The 19,832-nt window shown below is 34.4% G+C and overlaps 2 protein-coding genes across 4 annotated transcripts in view; one reads left to right on the plus strand and one right to left on the minus strand.

Moving 5' to 3' along the window:
- The window catches only part of FAM227B (family with sequence similarity 227 member B), a 256,763-nt gene that overhangs the window by 124,946 nt on the left and 111,985 nt on the right, over positions 1-19,832 (minus strand). The window lies entirely within an intron of this gene.
- Positions 1-19,832, plus strand: part of FGF7 (fibroblast growth factor 7) — a 75,876-nt gene that overhangs the window by 51,755 nt on the left and 4,289 nt on the right. For all 3 annotated transcript variants that reach the window (NM_001195837.2, XM_051821703.3, XM_051821702.3), the window contains 1 exon segment: positions 19,065-19,168. In NM_001195837.2, coding sequence (NP_001182766.1) covers positions 19,065-19,168 — 104 coding nt within the window.

Consider the following 19,832-nt stretch of genomic DNA (forward strand, 5'->3'; position numbering starts at 1 on the left):
GGCTGGAGTCAGATTTTGGAAAAGATTTTCATTCTTAGTAAAAGAGGGTTTGCTTTGTTTTGCTTTCTAGGGGAGTGCACCACTGACACTTAAAAGTAAGCTTTATAGCATGTCCTTTATGAATACACACAAAGGCTAACTATGATGATAGAGAGGCTGAAGGCAGAGGTCTAGTTAAGAAAGTATGGTAATAGTTGAGGTACAAAATAATGAAGGTCTGGACTAATATGGCAGTGAGAACAGAAAAGAAGTACCAGATACACATTTGTAATACATTCTAATAAGAGTTTAGGGTGTCCTGAATACCTTTCTGGTTTTTTTTTCCTTTTAGTATTTTAAGTATCGCTGCATTATCAATGTTTTTATTTCTTCCTTTTCCCTTTCACTTTTGTTTCTGCAAAAATGTCCAACTACTCTGCCCCAGAATTCACTGTCCAGACTGAAATCAGTGATGTCCACTTAAACATTCCTAAAAGAGCCATTGACCAAAATGATTTTAAGTCATGTTGCAATTTCTAAATACTGATAACTGGTATGATCTGAAACCAATGTTTAGAGTTATTGCTTGCATGGTAGAAAAATCAAATACAAGTGAAACAGGTAAAGAAGAAAAATTACACTATATTATTTGCCAGACAATAAAATTTCACAGGGGATAACAATAGTTAAAATGGAAAGATGAAGCGGAATTGCAGTTGATCTTTGAAGCTATGTCTATGAATTAGATGAAGTTTAGCAAAGAGGCTTTTGAACTTCTAGGGCTAGCTTAAGCAAGATGTAAATGGAAGTTTCTATAATTTCTTCCTTTTATGACCACTTTACACTTTTAGTTTCACCTCTTGTGCTCACTTTCTTGTAGCCTAATCAAATTCTGCTCTCCAGAAAAGAGACAGAAGTTTATGCCACAGTACGAGACTATGCTTGTGTTTCTCAGGCATATTTGTATTTTGAATCCTACCTCTAAACCTATGTAATGAAGATTGATTTTTCTGTGTTTGACTTTAGGAAATACTAGAAAATGGGAGTCATATTTTAGGTTGTGTGAAGGGACTTATTCAGTTATCTCCATTTCACATAAAATTCTGCTGTTTTCTCATTATCTGAGGATTATAAGTATCTATATTCTGGTAACTCTGGGACCATTTAGAACATAGTAAAGATACTGTATTTAGCATATGTAATATTCTACGTAATCAGACAAATAATTCTTTCTGAATAAAAGTGATAAAATAAAATCACCTCCAGTGATTGAGAGTAATCATACAGCATTTTTTTCTGTCTGATTCAAAGAGAATATCTCCCCTGACCCAAATGAGAATACTAGGCCCTCTGAGTTCCAGAGGGGTCATTAGTGATGAGAGAAAAGGTCAGTCAACTGGTACAGAAATATGTCTGCATTATACAGTGCAACTGTGTTTCCATAATATTCTTCATTAATATGCTACTGGATGAATATCACCCAATTTATTGTACAACTGAATAGTCTGCTTCTAATTTCAGCATAGTTTTAATCCTGCTGAAACAAGCTGCTGCAGTTTAAATTCTTTCAAAAGAAAGCATTGCCATCACTATACTATGTGTACTTTCTAAACAATTCATGATGGTTTATTTATTTTCTTAATAAATCCCTAAATTAATTATATGATTCTTTTTACTTAGTCCAACAAGGCACTTAAGTGATTTTGATAGTATTATAAAGCAGATACAAGATTGATAAGAACTATATTGATTTATTCCTGAAAGATGATGATGATGATGTGGAATCAAATTATATTATTACATATTATTACAGGAGATTTCAGTTATATTTGATATCAGCAATTATGCAATCACATGGAACTATTCAGAATTTCATGCTGCTTCAATAAGAATTATACATTCTAGGTTTTGCTAACAATTTACCTACTTGTGTTTCTTTCTAACTGGTTTTAATTTGATTAGTTTTCTTACTTCTTTTAAGGTATTTCAAAGTACTGTCTTAGATCCGTTACTTAACATTCGAAGGTCATGATTTCGTAGGGCAGATTGATTCAAATACAATGTTAGAATTATCAACCATGCATATCAAGTGTGTTATCGTTTTTATTTATTTATTTATTTTGAGAAGTAGAGTTATAGACAGAGAGAGGGAGAGACAGAGAGAAAGGTTTTCTATCTACTGGTTCATTCCCCAAATGGATGCAACAGCCAGAGCTGGGCCAAACTGAAGCCAGGAGCTGAGAGATTCCTCTAGGTCTCCCACGTGGGTGCAGGAACCCAAGGACCTGGGCCATCTTCTATAGCTTTGTCAGGCCATAGCAGAGAGCTGGATGCCCGTGCCTCAGGTGTAGGCTTAGCCCACTATGCCAAAGCTCTGGCCCCAAGTGTATTATCTTTATAATAATGGATTCTAGAGTTAATGGGAAAAGAAAGAGAATTTGGAAGCAAGTTCTCTATCCAGACTACTGCCACATTATCTCCATGAAGGCTTTTGTGTCATCTCCAAGTAAAAGTCAATAAAGAAATATGAATAAAATGAACATTTTGTTTCCAAATTCAAACAGTGAATCATTCCCTCCATTCTGGAAAGTCAACATGTCTATAGCATATCCACCTAGTTGTTCTAACCCAACACAAGAGTGACCAGAGATTTGTGTTCCATGTTAAGTTCCTCCACTTAATTGATGAAACAAATTTATTTAATCTATGTGCTCATAGTTTGGGATTTATTTCATTGTTACTTTTGAGAAAGTCAATTTTGAATAATATTGATACATTACTAAAGGTCAGTTAATTTTTTTAAAGATTTTATTTATTTATTTGAGAGGTAGAGTTACAGACAGTGAGAAAGGTCTTCCTTCCGTTGCTTCACTCCCCAAATGGCTGCAATGGCCAGAGCTGCACCAATCCAAAGCCAGGAGGCAGGTGCTTCTTCCTGGTCTCCTATGTGGGTGCAGGAGCCCAAGCACTTGGGCCATCTTCCACTGCTTTTCCAGGCCACAGCAGAGAGCTGGACTGGAAGAGGAGCAGCCAGGAGTAGAACCTGGCGCCCATCTGGGATGCTGGCGCCGCAGGCGGAGGATTAACCAAGTCAGCCATGGTGCCAGCCCCTAAAGGTCAGTTATGCCTCTGGGTGATACCTTGAAACAAAATACTGTAATTGTATGTTTTTAAATGAGTATGTCTTACGTAATTTTGATAAAACTTGGTTCAAGAGAGAAGTCCTTATCTGTTATTTACAAGAGAATAAATGACTTACAAACTATCTTAGAAATAATCATGACAGGAATAAATTTAAAATGCTACTTAGGTAATTTATTTCCTTATAAGAAATTTCTTCATAATGGTTAATGTGAGACTTACGTTACTCTGCTTTCAAACATATTTGCCTAATTTCTTGGTTAAAGGTAAATGTATCATTCAATCCACTTTGTAATATCTACACAGAATTGCTACTTACTCTAGAGTTCTCTTAACATTATTTATAATTTGATTTCTATTTGAATGTTATGGATCATCAAAAGCTGTTTAATAAAAAATATTTTATATTTAATTATAATAAATTATATTTGGCTTACAAGCAATATTCTTATTTCATTCTAAGAACTCAGATGAATGAATCATGTGGATTTTCACAGTGCAAGAATTTTTGCTGCACTTCTTAGTCTTACTTTTATAGTGAAAGCCAAAATAGTGACTTATAGATTAAATTATTAGATGTCACTAATCATTCAATAAACTGTTTATTTAAATACGTTAATTTTATGAAGAGGAGGACAAAAAGTAGGCAAGTATCTCGTTTGCAACTAGTTGGCTTCAGTGAATGATATAATATTCATTAACAAGATATGGGTCGCCAATGTAGTCCATAAGCTGTACTTTGGAAATCTATATTCATTAAATAAAAGTTAAAAAAAAAAGATATGGATCACAGTTAAGCTATGCCTTTAAAAGTAATTGATGATAGCAATAATTCAAATGAGAAGATACTAGATGAAATATATTGCTATTATTTCTCAGTCTTATGACTCTAAGTAATAAGAAGGAAATTCCAAAGTAGAAATGACAAGGAATGAGAACTGAGAAGCTACACATACAAATTAAACTAAAGCATTCTTACTTCCACAGTGCAATTAAGAGTTCAATAAGGAGGCAGCAATTGGTCTAATGGTTAAGATGATTATGTCCAAATCAGAGAACCTGAGTTTCTTAGCTCTGGTTCTTGACTCTAGCTTCAGCTAATGCAGACCCTGGAAGTTAGCAGTGATGGCTCAAGCAATATGGTTCCTGCCACCCATGTGGAAGAACTGGATTGTTTTTCTGGTCATCTGCTCTAGTCTTGGCCCAGTTTTGGCCATTATGGATATATGGAGAGTGAACCAGCAAATGGAAGCTTTCTCTGTCTCTCTCTCTTTCTCTACCTCTCATATAAATAAAAGTTTAACAAAGAGTTCAATGATTCCATCTTACCAACACAGGGTGGCATTAAATAAAACGGTAATTATGCTTTAATACATACTATGGTATATTGATTTTTAAAACACTGTGACATTTTGATTTTGCTCCATCTTTAGAAGATGTTAATACTGTAGTTAGAGCATATTAAATAACAAAGTCTCAGAAGTTGATTAAAGAGGGAAGCAGGCCTAGAGGATCATGTGAGAATACTTCAAAGTGACATCTACATATAATTCTCTAACACAGAATTTGGAAAAACTGAGTGAACATTAAATATTTTAAAAATGAAAAAACACTATAGTATTATCACTATATTGTACAAAGTTAGATATCTTCTGAGACTTCTTGGCATTGTGTAAACTTATTTTAAAAACTTATATATCGACTATAGCTATAATTTAATTGTGGATTTAGATCATAAAGTGATTTTCCTATACCGAATTCAGGAATAGATTCACAAAACCAAACTGCTTCGAACTCAATGTTTTCATTAAAACAAGTTATCACTGCCAACCTAGTAAAAATAGTTATCTTCACAAGTTTTCTCAACATTCATTTTCAAAATGATCTGTTAGAAATATTCTTGATTTCTCCAAATCCTTATGCCTTGGTTTCAACATCCACTGGTCCTAGAAGTTGAGAAAATGAGGGTATCAAGAAGAATGAGTAGGGGCTGGCACTGTGGCACAGCAGGTTAATGCCCTGGCCTGAGGCACTGGCATCCCATATGGGCGCCAGTTCGGGACCTGGCTGCTCCACTTCCTGTCCAGCTCTCTGCTATGGCCTGGAAAAGCAGTGGAGGATGGCCCAGGTCCGTGGGCCCCTGCCCCCGCATGGGAGACCCGGAGAAGGCTCCTGGCTCCTGGCTTTGGATCAGCACAGCTCTGGCTGTTGCAGCCAGTTGGGGAGTGAACCATCGGATGAAGACCTCTCTCTCTCTCTCTCTCTCTCTGCCTCTCCTCTCTGTGTAACTCTGTCTTTCAAGTAAAATAAATAAATCTTTAAAAAAAAGAAGAATGAGTAAATGTGATAGACATAACCTGGTTCATTCCTGTTTATATTGATTATTTGTATTCTAGTCTATTTGTTGAAAGAAGTTAGGTTTGAGTTTAAGGTGATACACTCCAGTAGTATGTACCACTTTCTGAAAGATTAGCCAAGTATAGAATCAGTGATAAGGGGATTAGTCACAAAGAATTAAAATAAATGCTTCCAGGATCTCAACAACTACCTTGAAGTAGTTCCAGGATGTAAGGACACTAAAGGAACTATTTCAATTGACTTGGAATGCATTTGTTGTGTTTGACCTGTGTCTGAGATGGTCACCAAATGTGTAATATAAATAAAAGCTGCTTTACTTCACTAGAGGTAAAAGTGAAAAGGTTTGAGATATTCTTTCTTATACCATAATTTGTTAGAGAAGGTAAGAATTTTTAGAGGGGGTAAAAAGCTAATTCAGAAGGGAAGCCAAGAAAGGAAATAAAACCCAGGAGGCTGGAGAATTCATACCATCATTTATTACATGGAAAATGGAAAAAAATTTACATGGAAGACAGAGAACAGATAGAAGGAGTACTGAACATAATTAGTACACAATAAATTCTTTTATTCATAAATGAACTGTTAAGATGTTCCAAACAAGAATGACAAACTAGGTCTTATGGAAAGAGCAGTAATGGCATCTCATGCTTTATCTAACAATAAAGAGCAATCAGAAAAGCTCACTGAAATTAGGTCATTACCCAACTGGATAGTAACTGAACACAGGTTTGACACAGCTTAGTAGAGGCTTTACATGGCATGTGTATCAATACATAAAGGAGACGCACAGAAGATTTTTCAATCTAAGTAAATGCCAGCACAGGAAGTAATAAGTGATAGTCCCAGAAAAAGATGGGAACTCTAATGACATTGAAATTCTAAATAGGAAGTTGAAAATAAAAACACACTGTTGTTATGCTTCTTCTTCTGGTTTAAACTCTTAACTTTAGAAGTGAAAAGAATTATGGAAGTAAATACTTGGTTATTAAATCAGTTTTAAAATAGTACTTGTCTTTCTGGCTGGTGACTTACAAAAACTGGAAAAATAGGATTCTGGATTTTCATGTGCATTTTATAATGAATGAGTTTGACAGGAAAATGAAACTGGGATGCATTAGTTAGGATTTGCTTTGACTTAAATAAAGCAGTTTATTTCTCCATTCAATTAATATCTGGAGGAGTGAAGACTTTATTTCACAAAAATATCTGGGAGTCTGCAGGTCCATTCAGCTCACGGTTCCATAACTATATTTTTTTCATAATCCAAAGTATAATCCAAATTCCAGTAGGAAGATGGAACAGAGGAAGAAAAAGTAGGTACAAAGGGTTCCTGCTGGATACCTGTTATAGAAGATTTCTGAAGCTGTCATAGGATAGTTCACATACATTGCATTACGTAGAACTTGGTCACTGGCCACACTGAACTGCAAGGGCAACTGAGATGTGATATTGATTTTGTACAGTCAGCTAAAATTTGATAGAAGAGAATGGATGCCAGAGAATAAAACTTTCTTTGCTCAGAAAGAGAGAAAAATGATTCATATGATTGAATGAATAAATGGTACAATGAATGATATTGTGCTATCATAAGTTAGAAAACTTCAGAAACTAAGATAATACAAGGAGAGACTAGAAAGCTTAGAATACCTCATAAGAAAAGGAGAATGATCAAAATGTATAAATAAAATTTATATAAAATATACAGATACAATGAAAAACAGGAGACAGAGAAGATCTAAGTAGCTATGTGACTTTACAGATGTACAGAAATAAGTACATAGAATATATAAGTTTTCAAGTGCCAAAATTTTTACATATACACATGTACCATTTACTTATAATTTATTCCGTTACAAACAGGATTGAAGTGGCTGAATTACAACTTTAAAAACTGTGACAGGAAGGGATAGTGAATATTAGACATAGATACAAAGACCTGAACTTTAGTTAAAATATATTGCATGATAAAAACAAGTAGGAGATGTAATTAATTCACATAAGTAAAGTCGTGGGCATTTTGCAAATCTAACATAAGCCAAAAGTGTGCCACTGCTTCTAAAATAGCCAACATAATCAGGTTGAAGTAAGAAATTCCACTCACAATTTATTTGGCAATTGTATGTGGAGCACCTAGAGGTTTCCAGAAGAGTTTCCAAGATACCTGGGGATTATTTTTACTAATGGCAGAACAGAATATTTTTTTAACTTTTATATTTTAAAAAAGCAATTTTATACTTTTCTACTTTAGAAAAGAACAGATTGAGAGCCTGCACAGGTATGTTAAATCTGCATGTCTGATAATTAGAGAGACCAGATAAAATTGCCATGAGTTACTTAACAGACATTTTCTTTTTTTTTAAATTTTTTTTAAATTTAAAAAAAATTTTTTTTGACAGGCAGAGTGGACAGTGAGAGAGAGAGACAGAGAGAAAGGTCTTCCTTTTGCCATTGGTTCACCCTCCAATGGCTGCCGCGGCCGGCGCGCTGCGGCTGGCACACTGCACTGATCCGATGGCAGGAGCCAGGTACTTATCCTGGTCTCCCATGGGGTGCAGGGCCCAAGCACTTGGGCCATCCTCCACTGCACTTCCCTGGCCACAGCAGAGCTGGCCTGGAAGAGGGGCAACTGGGACAGAATCCGGCACCCCGACCGGGACTAGAACCCAGTGTGCCAGCGTGGCAAGGCGGAGGATTAGCCTAGTGAGCTGCGGCGAGGGCCCAGACATTTTCAATATTTAATCAAGTCATGATGACTTTCACTATTATATAAATAAGATCCTTCATTGTCATATACTGTTAAATTCATAACCATAATATGCTGTTGTGTAACATCAGAAAGTATAAAGGACACCGAGTTAAATAAAAAACATAAAAATAACTCAAAAATTCACTTCTCTCGCACTCTCTATATATTTATACACACACAAACACACACAAACCTTTGACAATTCACTATTCACTTATAGAAATTTCTCCAAATCAGTCGTCTCAGAGTCTAGGATGCCGTCTGTCAATAAAGACTCAATAACTATCTGCTAAATAATTTTTATGCTACAGAAAATATTCTTAAAATCACTATTGGAGTTGATGTCACGTTTTGGGGGGGATGGAAATAATAACTCTCCACACCTGCAATATTTTATTTGTGGAGCAATATTTGCAAATAACAGAATGGAACCATCTCTCTGATTTAATCATTTAGAAACCATAGAGATTCCAAAAATAGATGAGTTAACTTGTTAGACATAGCACAGGACAGGAATGTGTCTTTTATCATCTTTTTCAGTGTCTGGGTTTATTTATTTTTATTTTTAAGGAATTAATTAATACATTAGATTCTCAGGGTCACAACAAATGCATGATGATTACTATCCCACAATTATCATCAATATGATTTAACGTGATATTAAACCAAAGAGAACAGATTCAATGTAATTCATAGAAGTGTAAGAATATAATGACACTTCTTTGCTTCTTTTTTATTTTTTGAGATAACATTTTTAATTTGCATTATAGTCTAAGGTTTAATGCTCTGCTAAATAAACAGTTCAACAAGTTAAAAGATCATAGTTCAGCAGGAATATAGGCAAGGGCTATAAATAGTAATCAAATGAAAAGATATCCATTGTATTCATATATAGTCATCTTTGATAATATGATATTTGTATTTCAACTTATATCATTGAATATACTTTTATATTAAATGTCTGTTTTTATATGTAATGTCTGAACACATTACATAAAATCATTTTGAAATGTATTGGTCCACAAATAAAGAGTTTTTTTCATAATTATATCAAAATATTTAAAAATTCATTATTAGTTAAAAGTTAAACGCTCTGTTTTAGGTTATCTATATGTATATCAGTACAGTTCTTGCTGAGAAATTAGTTTACATATCTAATTAAGAGGCTAGAATCTATGCTGTATGTGGAGAGCTAAAGAAACTATGGAAGACGGGGGCATGATCAATGTCTGTACTCTCTGAAAGTCTGTTATATGGAAATGATATCTATTCTGTACAGCTTCAGAGGATATATCCAAGAACAATAAGTTCAAGCCATTTTGTATCTCCATAACTTAAAGCTTAAATGAACTTAATTATTATCTTGTAATCACACAGGAAATGTTTAGATATTACATTGTTATTGGCTCTAGTTAATTGAAAGAAATTAGAGTGACTGATCAAAAAACTGTATATGGGTGAAATAGCCATTTTTCTATTCAATTATTGTTTATAGCTGTTGTTTATATTCCTACTAACCTAGCTTCTTTTTGCATTTTACTTGTTAAACTTCTTATTTGGTGAAGTATTAAGCCTTTTTATTGCAATGTAAATTTAAAATGTTATCTAAAATACTAAAAATAGACAGACAGAAAGGTAGAACAAAGGAGGATGGGAAGGAGGTAGGAAGGGATTATAATTAAGTTTTTAGACTTGTATCTACAAATCATATTGAATCTGTTAAGATTTAATTAAAATTAATATTAAAATTAAAATGATAAAAGAGCAATGAGTAACACCTAGAATCAGAGCTACTGATAAATGTAATAAGTTGCTTGAGAATTGGTAACTTGAAATAAATCAATGTAGGTATATAACCAACAAATAGATAAATCAGTGAGACAAAATAGACAGCAAAGGCAAAAGGGAGGAATCAGGCCAGTAAAAATAAATGGAATATTTAATAAATAATGTTGAAAAAAATCAAGCAGCTATTTGCAGGGATAAAATATCAGCTCAGAATCTCAGCTCACATTATGTCACAAAATTAAATCCAGATGAATTTAAAAGAACTGGAATTTGTGTTTAAAATTCAAACTATAAAAGCTATAACAAAATATATTTCAGACAATGGGATAAAAAATTGATTTTAAGCAGAAAAAATGATAAATTATTTAAAAACATGTATATATATATATGGTTATACAAAAATTAACAATTTTCAGTAGATTTGTACACCAAGACAGTGCAGTAGAAATTAGTTATTGCATAAGGGATGTCAAGTGTAATAAAGAATACATAGAAGAAAGTTGTGTCTACTAAGATTACTTTGAGATTTGGCAATTAAGAGGTCACTAATGACCTTAATGAGAGAAAACAAAATAAGGAGATTAGAAGTAAGGATGCAAGGATTAAATTAAAGGAGAATGAGCAGATTTAGTCTACATATTCTAGAAATTTTGTGTGGGCTTTTGAAATATTTCAGAGTTAGGCATTGAGATATTTTATTCATTTGAGTCATAGCCACAGAAACTAGACTTATGAAAATTTCAAGGGGTAATAACTACAGTTAAAACTTTAAAATACTGGCAGTAGAATTTGAAAATAAAACAAATATTAGATTGACAAATTTTAATATGTAAAATATACCATCATACCAACTTGATTATACTTTTTTCATGATGATTGAAACCCATTTGATTATATATTTTACCTTATATGAGTACCCAAGAATGTGTACATCTGCAGAAAGTTTATTGCCAAAGATAAATTCAATGAGTTACCTTAAGCCAAAAATTTCCAAACAATTAAATAGACTTTAAAAATAATTATGAAGTATTATATATATTGAGCAACATGGATATATTTTTAAATATGTGTGAACTGTGTAGGGTTGTCTCAGGAAATAAAGTACCTTGGGTCTATAAAGGTCCTAAAATATTCCTTGTGAGACAAATATTTGGAGAAAAGATTCCAAGCTTCCTGTAATCAAAAGGCAAAGAAAAGAGTGACTGAAGAACTCCAAGAGAGGCAGGAAGTACAGGTGGAATCCAGATTGAGTGCTACTTTAAAGCATTTACTCTGAATTTACAATAGCAAATAAACATGCATATGTGTTTAACTACAGGAGCAATTATGTGTGGAATATGTAAAAACATAACAAGATACAGGTTTTTAGTGGATAAAAACTATAACACTTATTATAAAATTCTTTACTATCCTTTAAATTGGGTCAGTGTACAGAAGTTAAAGCATGGTGGATGCATATCTAGCCTTATTCTTTAAATAAAGCTATACTTTCCTGGATACATACTGTCCAAAAATAGAGTCATGAAGACATAGGAAACTTAAATAGACCAAAAACCAAGATGGAGATTAAATCATCAATGAAGACCATCACAATAAAGAAAATCCCGGGACTGGATGGCTTTACTGCTGAATTCTACCAGACCTTTAAAGAACTATTTTCTATTCTTCTCAAGCTGTTCAAAATGATTGAAAGGGAGAGAATCCTCCCAAACTCCTTCAATGAAGCCAGCATCATCCTAATTCCTAAATCAGAAAAAGAAACAACAGAGAAAAGAAAACTATAGACCAATATCCCTGGTGAACATCGATGTAAAAACCCTCAACAAAGTACTAGCTAATCAAATCCAACAACAAATCAGAAAGATCATTCACCTGACAGAGTGGGATTTATCCCTGGTATACAGGGATGGTTCAACATTTGCAAATCAATCAATGTGATATATCACATTAACAAACTGAAAAAGATTATTTCAATAGATTCAGAGAAAGCATTTGATAAAATACAACATTCTTTCATGATGAAAACCTTAAGCAAAGTGGACATAGAAGAAACATTCCTCAACACAATCAAGGCAATTTATGACAAAGTCACAGCCAGCATCTATTGAATGGGGAAATGTTAGAAGCATTTCCACTATAATCCAGAACCAGTAAGGATGCCCACTCTCACCATTTCTACTCAATATAGTCCTAGAAATTTTAGACAGAGTCATTGGGCATGAAAAATAAATCAAAGGGGTAAAAATTGGGAAGGAGGAAGTCAAATTATCCCTATTTGCAGATGACATGATTCTACATATAGAACAAAAAGATCTTACTAAGAGACTATTGGAACTCATAAAAGAATTTGGTAAATTGGCAGCACATAAAATAAACACACAAAACCAATAGCCTATGTATACACAGACTGCCATGACTGAGAAAGAATGTCTAAGAAAAATCCAGTTCACAATAGCTAAAGGCTGGCACCACGGCTCACTTGGCTAATCCTCTGCCTGTGGCACTGGCACCCCAGGTTCTAGTCCTGGTTGGGGCACTGGATTCTGTCCCGGTTGCTCCTCTTCCAGTTCAGCTCTCTGCTGTGGCCCCGGAAGGCAGTGGAGGATGGCCCAAGTGCTTGGGCCCTGCACCCACATGGGAGACCAGGGGGAAGCACTTGGCTCCTGGCTTCGGATCAGCTCAGCATGCCGGCCATAGCGGCCATTTGGGGGGTGACCAACAGAAGGAAGACCTTTCTCTCTCTCTCACTGTCTAACTCTGCCTGTCCAAAAAAAAATAGCTACAAAAATTAAATACCTTGGAATAAATTTAACCAAGGAGGTAAATGAACTCTCCAATGAAAATTACAAAACTGAAGAAAGAAATAGAAGAAAATACAAAAAAGGGAAAAATTTTTCATGTTCATAGATTGGCAGAATTAATATAATCAAGATGTCCATACTACTGAAAGAAATGCATGGATTCAACATAGTCCCCATCAAAACACCAACAACATTTTTCTCAGATCTAGAAAAAACGATGCTAAAATTCATATGGAAACTCAAGAGACTTCAAATAGCAAAAGCAATCTTATACAGAAAGACAAAGCGAGAGGCATCACAATATCAGATTTCAAGGCATCCAACAGGGCACATTTAAAAAAACAGGCTGGTACTGGCCAAAAAAATAGACATGCGGACCAATGGAACAGAATATAAACCCTCAAAGTCAATTTTTACATTTACAACCAGTTTACTTTTGACAAAGTAGCTAAAATAAATCCTTGGAGCAAGGACAGTCTCCTCAACAAATGGTGTTGGGAAAATTGGATTTCCACATTCAGAAGCATGAAGCAAGACTCCTATCTCATAACTGTCACAAAAAATCCACATAAGATGAATCAAAGACCTAAATCTGGGACTAAATACCATCAAATTACTAGAGAACACTGGGGAAATCCTACAAAACATTTGAATAAACAAAGATTCTTGGAAAAGACCCAGAATTACAGGCAATCAAAGCCAAAGTTGATAAATAGGATTATATCAAGCTGAAGAAGTTTCTGCACTGCAAAAGAAAGATTCCGTAAAGTGAAGAGGCAACCAAAAGCATGAGAAAAAACATTTGCAAACTATGCAACTGATAAGATTAATATCCAGAGTATATAAAGAGTTCAAAATACTAAAAACAACAAAACAAGCAATCCAGTGAAGAAATGGGCAAAGAACTTGAACAGGCATTTTTCAAAACAGGAAATTCAAACCATCAACAGACACATGAAAAAATGTTCAAGATCACTAGCTGTCAAGGAAATGCAAATCAAAATCACAATGAGGTTTCACCTCACTCCAGTCAGAATGGCTTTTATACAGAAATCAACAAACAATAAATGCTGGCAAGGATGTAGGGTAAAAGGTACCCTCATCCACTGTTGGTGGGAATGTAAACTACTAGTGTAACCATTGTGGAAGACAGTATGGAGATACTTCAGAAATCTGAAACTAGATCTACCATATGACCAAGCCATCTCACTCCTGGGAATTTACCCAAATGAAATGAAATCAGCAGTTGAAGGAGTGATCTGTACTCCACATATTTATTACAGCTCAATTCACAATAGCTAACATATGGAATCCACCCATACATCCATTAGCTAATAACTGGATAATGAAATTATGGAATATAAAAACTATGGAATACTACTCCACAGTGAAAAAAAAAGTGAAATCCTTTCATTTGCAACCAATTGGATGCAACTGAAAAGCTTTATACTTAGTGAAATAAGCCAGTCCCCAAAAGACAGGTAATATATTTTCCCTGATATGGTAACTAAGAGAGTACCACAAAGGTAATGTATAGGAGTGAAATTGACACTTTGAGATTTAATGATTGTTCTACCCTTGTTTTTTCCTCATACTATTTTTGTTGAAATCTTTACTTAGTTTTAAGGGTTTTTTTTTTTTTTGTATATTTTGGATATACTGAGTGTATCTTTTGCTTGACATAAAAATGAATGGAATCTATAGTAATAGATTACATTCCACGTAATATAAACATGGAATGGTTATGATTTCCCAATCAACAAAGTTTCACAGAAAATCACTGTAGTTATTTAAAATCAAAAAGTTTCAGTTTTGCTGCTACAAGTTCTTGGTTTTAATGTGTTCAAGAAGATATATCTGGTTAAACATAAAATTAAATGTTGTGTATTTTCAACTTAAAAATGTTTAGTCCTGTGTTAGCACAGCAATATTAACGCATGCTCCTTCAAAACTTTCCCCATACAGCTTAATATATGCATAGAAAAGAAACACTCAACATGCTGGAATGAGGGTAGAATTCTGTGTATAAGACATGAAAAATACTTTTAAACAGGAAAGTTAAAGTACTTCAAAATCAGAAAGTTACTGGCAATAAAAATAAAAAAAAATTTCTGAACTACAATATTAGGAGAACACTTAAAATTCTAGAAGTTGATGTTAAAGAATTTAAAAAATGTAATAGAAATTTATATTAAAGTTCTTTGCTTCTCTTTCCAAGTATAAGTTTAACAAACAGGCAAAAAAAGGGCCGGCGCCGCGGCTCAATAGGCTAATCCTCCGCCTTGCGGTGCTGGCACACCAGGTTCTAGTCCCTGTCGGGGCGCCGGATTCTTTCCCGGTTGCCCCTCTTCCAGGCCAGCTCTCTGCTATGGCCAGGGAGTGCAGTGGAGGATGGCCCAAGTGCTTGGGTCCTGCACCCCATGGGAGACCAGGATAAGCACCTGGCTCCTGGCTTTGGATCAGCGTGGTGCGCCGGCTGCGGCGGCCATTGGAGGGTGAACCAATGGCAAAGGAAGACCTTTCTCTCTGTCTCTCTCACTGTCCACTCTGCCTGTCAAAAACAAACAAAAAACAGGCAAAAAAAGATTAGATAACTTCATTAAAGATTGAACCACAGAGAAAAAAGCATGTAAGTTATTTGGACAATATTTTCTAATGTGTTAAGGGTGCCATACTAAATAATGAATTTATATTATTGTTAACAAGGCTTAATGATTGATTTACTTTCATATTTTATCATTTTTCAAAACTGTGTTCTTTAGTCTCTCTCTCTGTCTCTCCCCTTCTCTTCCCTCCCTCATTCCCTCTCCTCCTTACTCTCTTTTTTGCTGTTTTAAAAACTCTACCATCATGCTACCACAGTCATTATGTTAACAATTTCATGCATCTATAATATGCCTTATACATTCGGAACAAATTTACCATAAGTGCTACTGAATACAAAAAATCTTCTCTTGACTAGAAATATAAATTCTCTCTCTCTCTCTCTCTCACACACACACACACAATCTTTTTTTGTATTCTTATATGAGGCAACATACATACATACTGTAGACAAAAAGACAAAGAATAACTTATGAGAGTAGCTAACTTAATGTTTGCACATTGTGTATTTTTAAATTATATTTTCCAAGCAACTCTTTGGCTTCTAGTTTGGCAGGTAGGATTCCATGATTTTAAAGTTAGCATTTCTGCAGAATTTTGTGGATATGGAAAGGAGTATTGCTGAAAAAGTGTGATAATGTTAATTTCTGCATTTTTGAGTTCTTCACTAGAAGATGGACATAGCACATGAGGCAAACAAACTATAGCAGGGTTGAAAGCATAATGATTCTGTCAATACAGCTTAACATTCCCCCTATCACTGATTTTTAAATATGTTGATTTCATAGTGTGAAAATTTAAAAAATATGTCAGGTAATGAATATAGGAATCTAATCTTATTCAAATTCATTCTCATCCCAATTAAAGGCGAGGTCTTTACAAAGAAATTCACAGCATCCATAATGTTGATATGAGGAGGGATAATATTAACAATGTCCATCACCGACTGAATATCATGGTGTTATAAAGAAATTGACAAGCATGAGGACAGTGCTGTAGCACAGTGGGTTAAAGCCCTGGCCTTAAGTGCCGACATTCCATATGGTTGCTGGTTCTGCTCCTCTTCTGATCCAGTTTTCTGCTATGGCCTGGGAAAGCAGTAAAAGATGGCCCAAGTCCTTGGGCCCCTGTACCCATGTGGGAGACCTGGAAGAAGCTCCTGGCTCCTGGATTCAGATTGGCGCAGCTCTGGCTATTGTGGCCATCTGGGGAGTGAACCAGCAAATGGAAGACTTCGCTATCTGTCTCTACCTGTCTCTGTAACTCTGCCTTTCAAATAAATAAAATAAATCTTTAAAAAAAGAGAAATGGACAGGCAGATGATAAAAGAAAAAGCTTTGGGTGTGGGACAATATGAATATGTCATGTCTGGACTTTAAAGTGGTTATCCACATAAAATACTTAATAATACTTTATCATCCAATAGTTATTTGTGGGGACAATTGTTCTGTTAAAGAAGCCAGCAAACATTATGGATTTCAATTCCTAATTACAAGAAAATATGAAAGATATCCTGGCAGGGGTACAGGGGAGGAAGAAAGACACCATAAGGGCTTGCAATGTGGTGCAGTGGGTTGAGCCTCAGCCTATGATGCTGGCATCAAATATGGACGCTGGTTCAAGTCTCAGCTTCTCCACTTCTGATTCAGCTCCTGGTTGACAAACTGAGAAAGCAGCAGAAGATGGTCCAAATCCTTGGGCTCCTATACCCATGTGGGAGACCTGCAAGAGGCTTCTGGCTCCTGGCTTCAGATCAACTCAGATGTAGCCAATGTGGCCATTTTGGGAGTGAACCAGCAGATGGAAGATCTCTGTCTTCCCTTCTCTCTCTCTCTCTCTCTCTAACTCTGCCTTTTCAATAAACATAAAAAAAGAAACCCTAAGCCTATGCATCAGTATTCTCCTTTCTATCTAAAAGAAAATATATTTAACAAAGGGAAGAATGACAGGAGTAAAGAGACTTGAGAAAAGAAAAATGTTTAAGTCTTCTTAAAAACTTCAAGTGATAAATTTTTGAAGTCAATTATTACATATATCCTCCACAGATTGGATGAGTTTGGCAGGTATAGAAAATATGTTGAATCAATGCATTTCTTCAATATTCCTCATGGTAGTAGCAGAAGTTTAACCTAATGGGATTCTGTTGCATGGTGTATGGTTTCCTTTGCTCATCCCTTCATGATAATAGAATATGCTAAGTGCTTGTACCTGAATTGCAAGCCTGGCATAGAATTGGCTCACAGTGAAGATTAGCTAAATTCTGTGTGAATGCATCAGTATCATAAACCTTCACGAGCATGTAAGTCATTGTTAAAATTTTCTCTATCTTCATCAGGACTGTGCTCTCTAAAAAGTTTTCTTCTTTTTAAATTAACACATATTTCATAGATGCATTGGCCATTTCTATTAGATGTTTACTTCTGTGATTCAGACAATAGTTTTTTTCTCTCAATCTGTATGCTAAAATTATCATAGGGTTCTATGTATGACAATGCTTCCTAAATACTAAAAATCTTAGTATCCATTCCTTTGAAATTTCTTCATATACTCCATTTTCTAGGAAAGCAGCTGAGAAACTCAGCTCCATAAGCTCTGACTAGTGCTAAGAATAATATATTGGGAAACAGGCTGCTGTATATAGCATATATGTGAAAGCGATGACAAATACTTGGTAGGCTACATTAAATGCTAAGGACATGAATAGCAATTTTATTATTCAGATAGGAGGTCTTAAGCAAAAGAATAATTAAGAGGATGAAGTTGGAGGTATCTGGTAAAAAAAGATTTTCCTTTAATTAAGTGAATATTTTAGAAAATGGATTCTGGAGACTTAATTTATACAGATCACTCTCACTTGGAATTTGCTTTTTGTATTGGGCACAGGTGAGAGAATGTTTCAGGACTGCAACTTTATATAGAAAATTTAATTAACAGGAAGTCATAGATAAAGTATACTAAACTTTTAATTCCTACATCCTTTAAAATAATTTCTTAAGATTTTAATATATTTAGGATGAATCACTAAAATACAGTATTTAAGGAAGAAACATATAATAAAAGAAAATATGGGGTTAACATTCTTATGTAAGTATATATTTGTAAAAAATTTCACAAATAGAAAGGTGTAAAGTTATAAAATTTTATTGGTTCAGGAGTTACAATTTTGTTTTAAATAACTTCTCTGGGCTTCAGTTTCCTGATCTGTCAAGTGTGGTAAACAAGAGCCCTTGCCTCATAGTCTGTGGAGATGATTAAGTGAATTAATACACAAATGCACTCGAACAATCTGTGACATTATATTATGCATGAGTTCAATAAACATTATCGACTATTATTACTGTTATTATTAGTTATCATTATTATTACTATAAAATAGGAATGTAGTTTTGAGAAGAAATCCAAGTATGTAACAATTTCTTAGAATTACAGATACCATTTTCTGCAAAATAAAAAATCATGAGTCTGCACTTCCCGTACTTAGTGACTGCTCTGGTGTTTGAATATGTTATGGGTAGGGACTGTTGGGCCAACTAAATAAGTACATTAACAATCTTAACTTCCAGTGGAACAGAAATAAGAATACTCATTCTTAAATCATCTACAATGTTGAGTGAATAATTGACATATTTTCCCATGATTCTTTGCAGATATCATGGAAATCAGGACTGTGGCAGTTGGAATTGTGGCAATCAAAGGGGTGGAAAGTGAATATTATCTTGCAATGAACAAAGAAGGAAAACTGTATGCAAAGGTATTGATAAATGATAGCTTAGATTTTAATTTTTAAAATTTGTTTTTGTCAAAGCATCTTGCCCTTCAGCAAAGTAAAAAATGGAACTAATTTTTTCCCAACTATATAATTTAATGATTTCATTAAAATGACTTATACTCAGGCATTAAGAAAAAAATATTTTCTGTATAACCATGGACAAATTGCTTAAAGCTCCTTGGTTTCTTCATCTGTAAAAATGCGTTGGACTTACTGGTCTGTAAGGACTCTTCCAGCTCTAAAATTCCATATGCATTTTAGATATTTGAAATATGAAATTGCCAGCTGTCGGTATTAAAGCTCTTTTTGTTACATTCATGCAATTTGCATATTGCTGACATGAAAATTCTTGGGGAAAAATCTTGACGTATTCATTCAGTTCATTTATCAACATCAATCTCACAGTCATGGGCTTTGAATTGTAAGCATTCACATTGTTCCTACTTTATTACAATGCAAAACATCTAACAATTTATCCCACACTAATAAATTATAATTGACTTTCCTTTGAATTCGCATAGCTCAGTGTAATACCTAGCATAGGCTAATTACATAATAATATAGGGTTGATTGAATAAATGAATGATTGAAGGATGAATATATTAATTTTTAATTTTATATTCCACTAAAATAAATGTAATATTAA

Source organism: Oryctolagus cuniculus, chromosome 12 (genome assembly GCF_051225735.1).
Source record: "Oryctolagus cuniculus isolate XC-2025 breed Fujian yellow rabbit chromosome 12, ASM5122573v1, whole genome shotgun sequence".
Lineage (NCBI taxonomy): Eukaryota > Metazoa > Chordata > Mammalia > Lagomorpha > Leporidae > Oryctolagus > Oryctolagus cuniculus.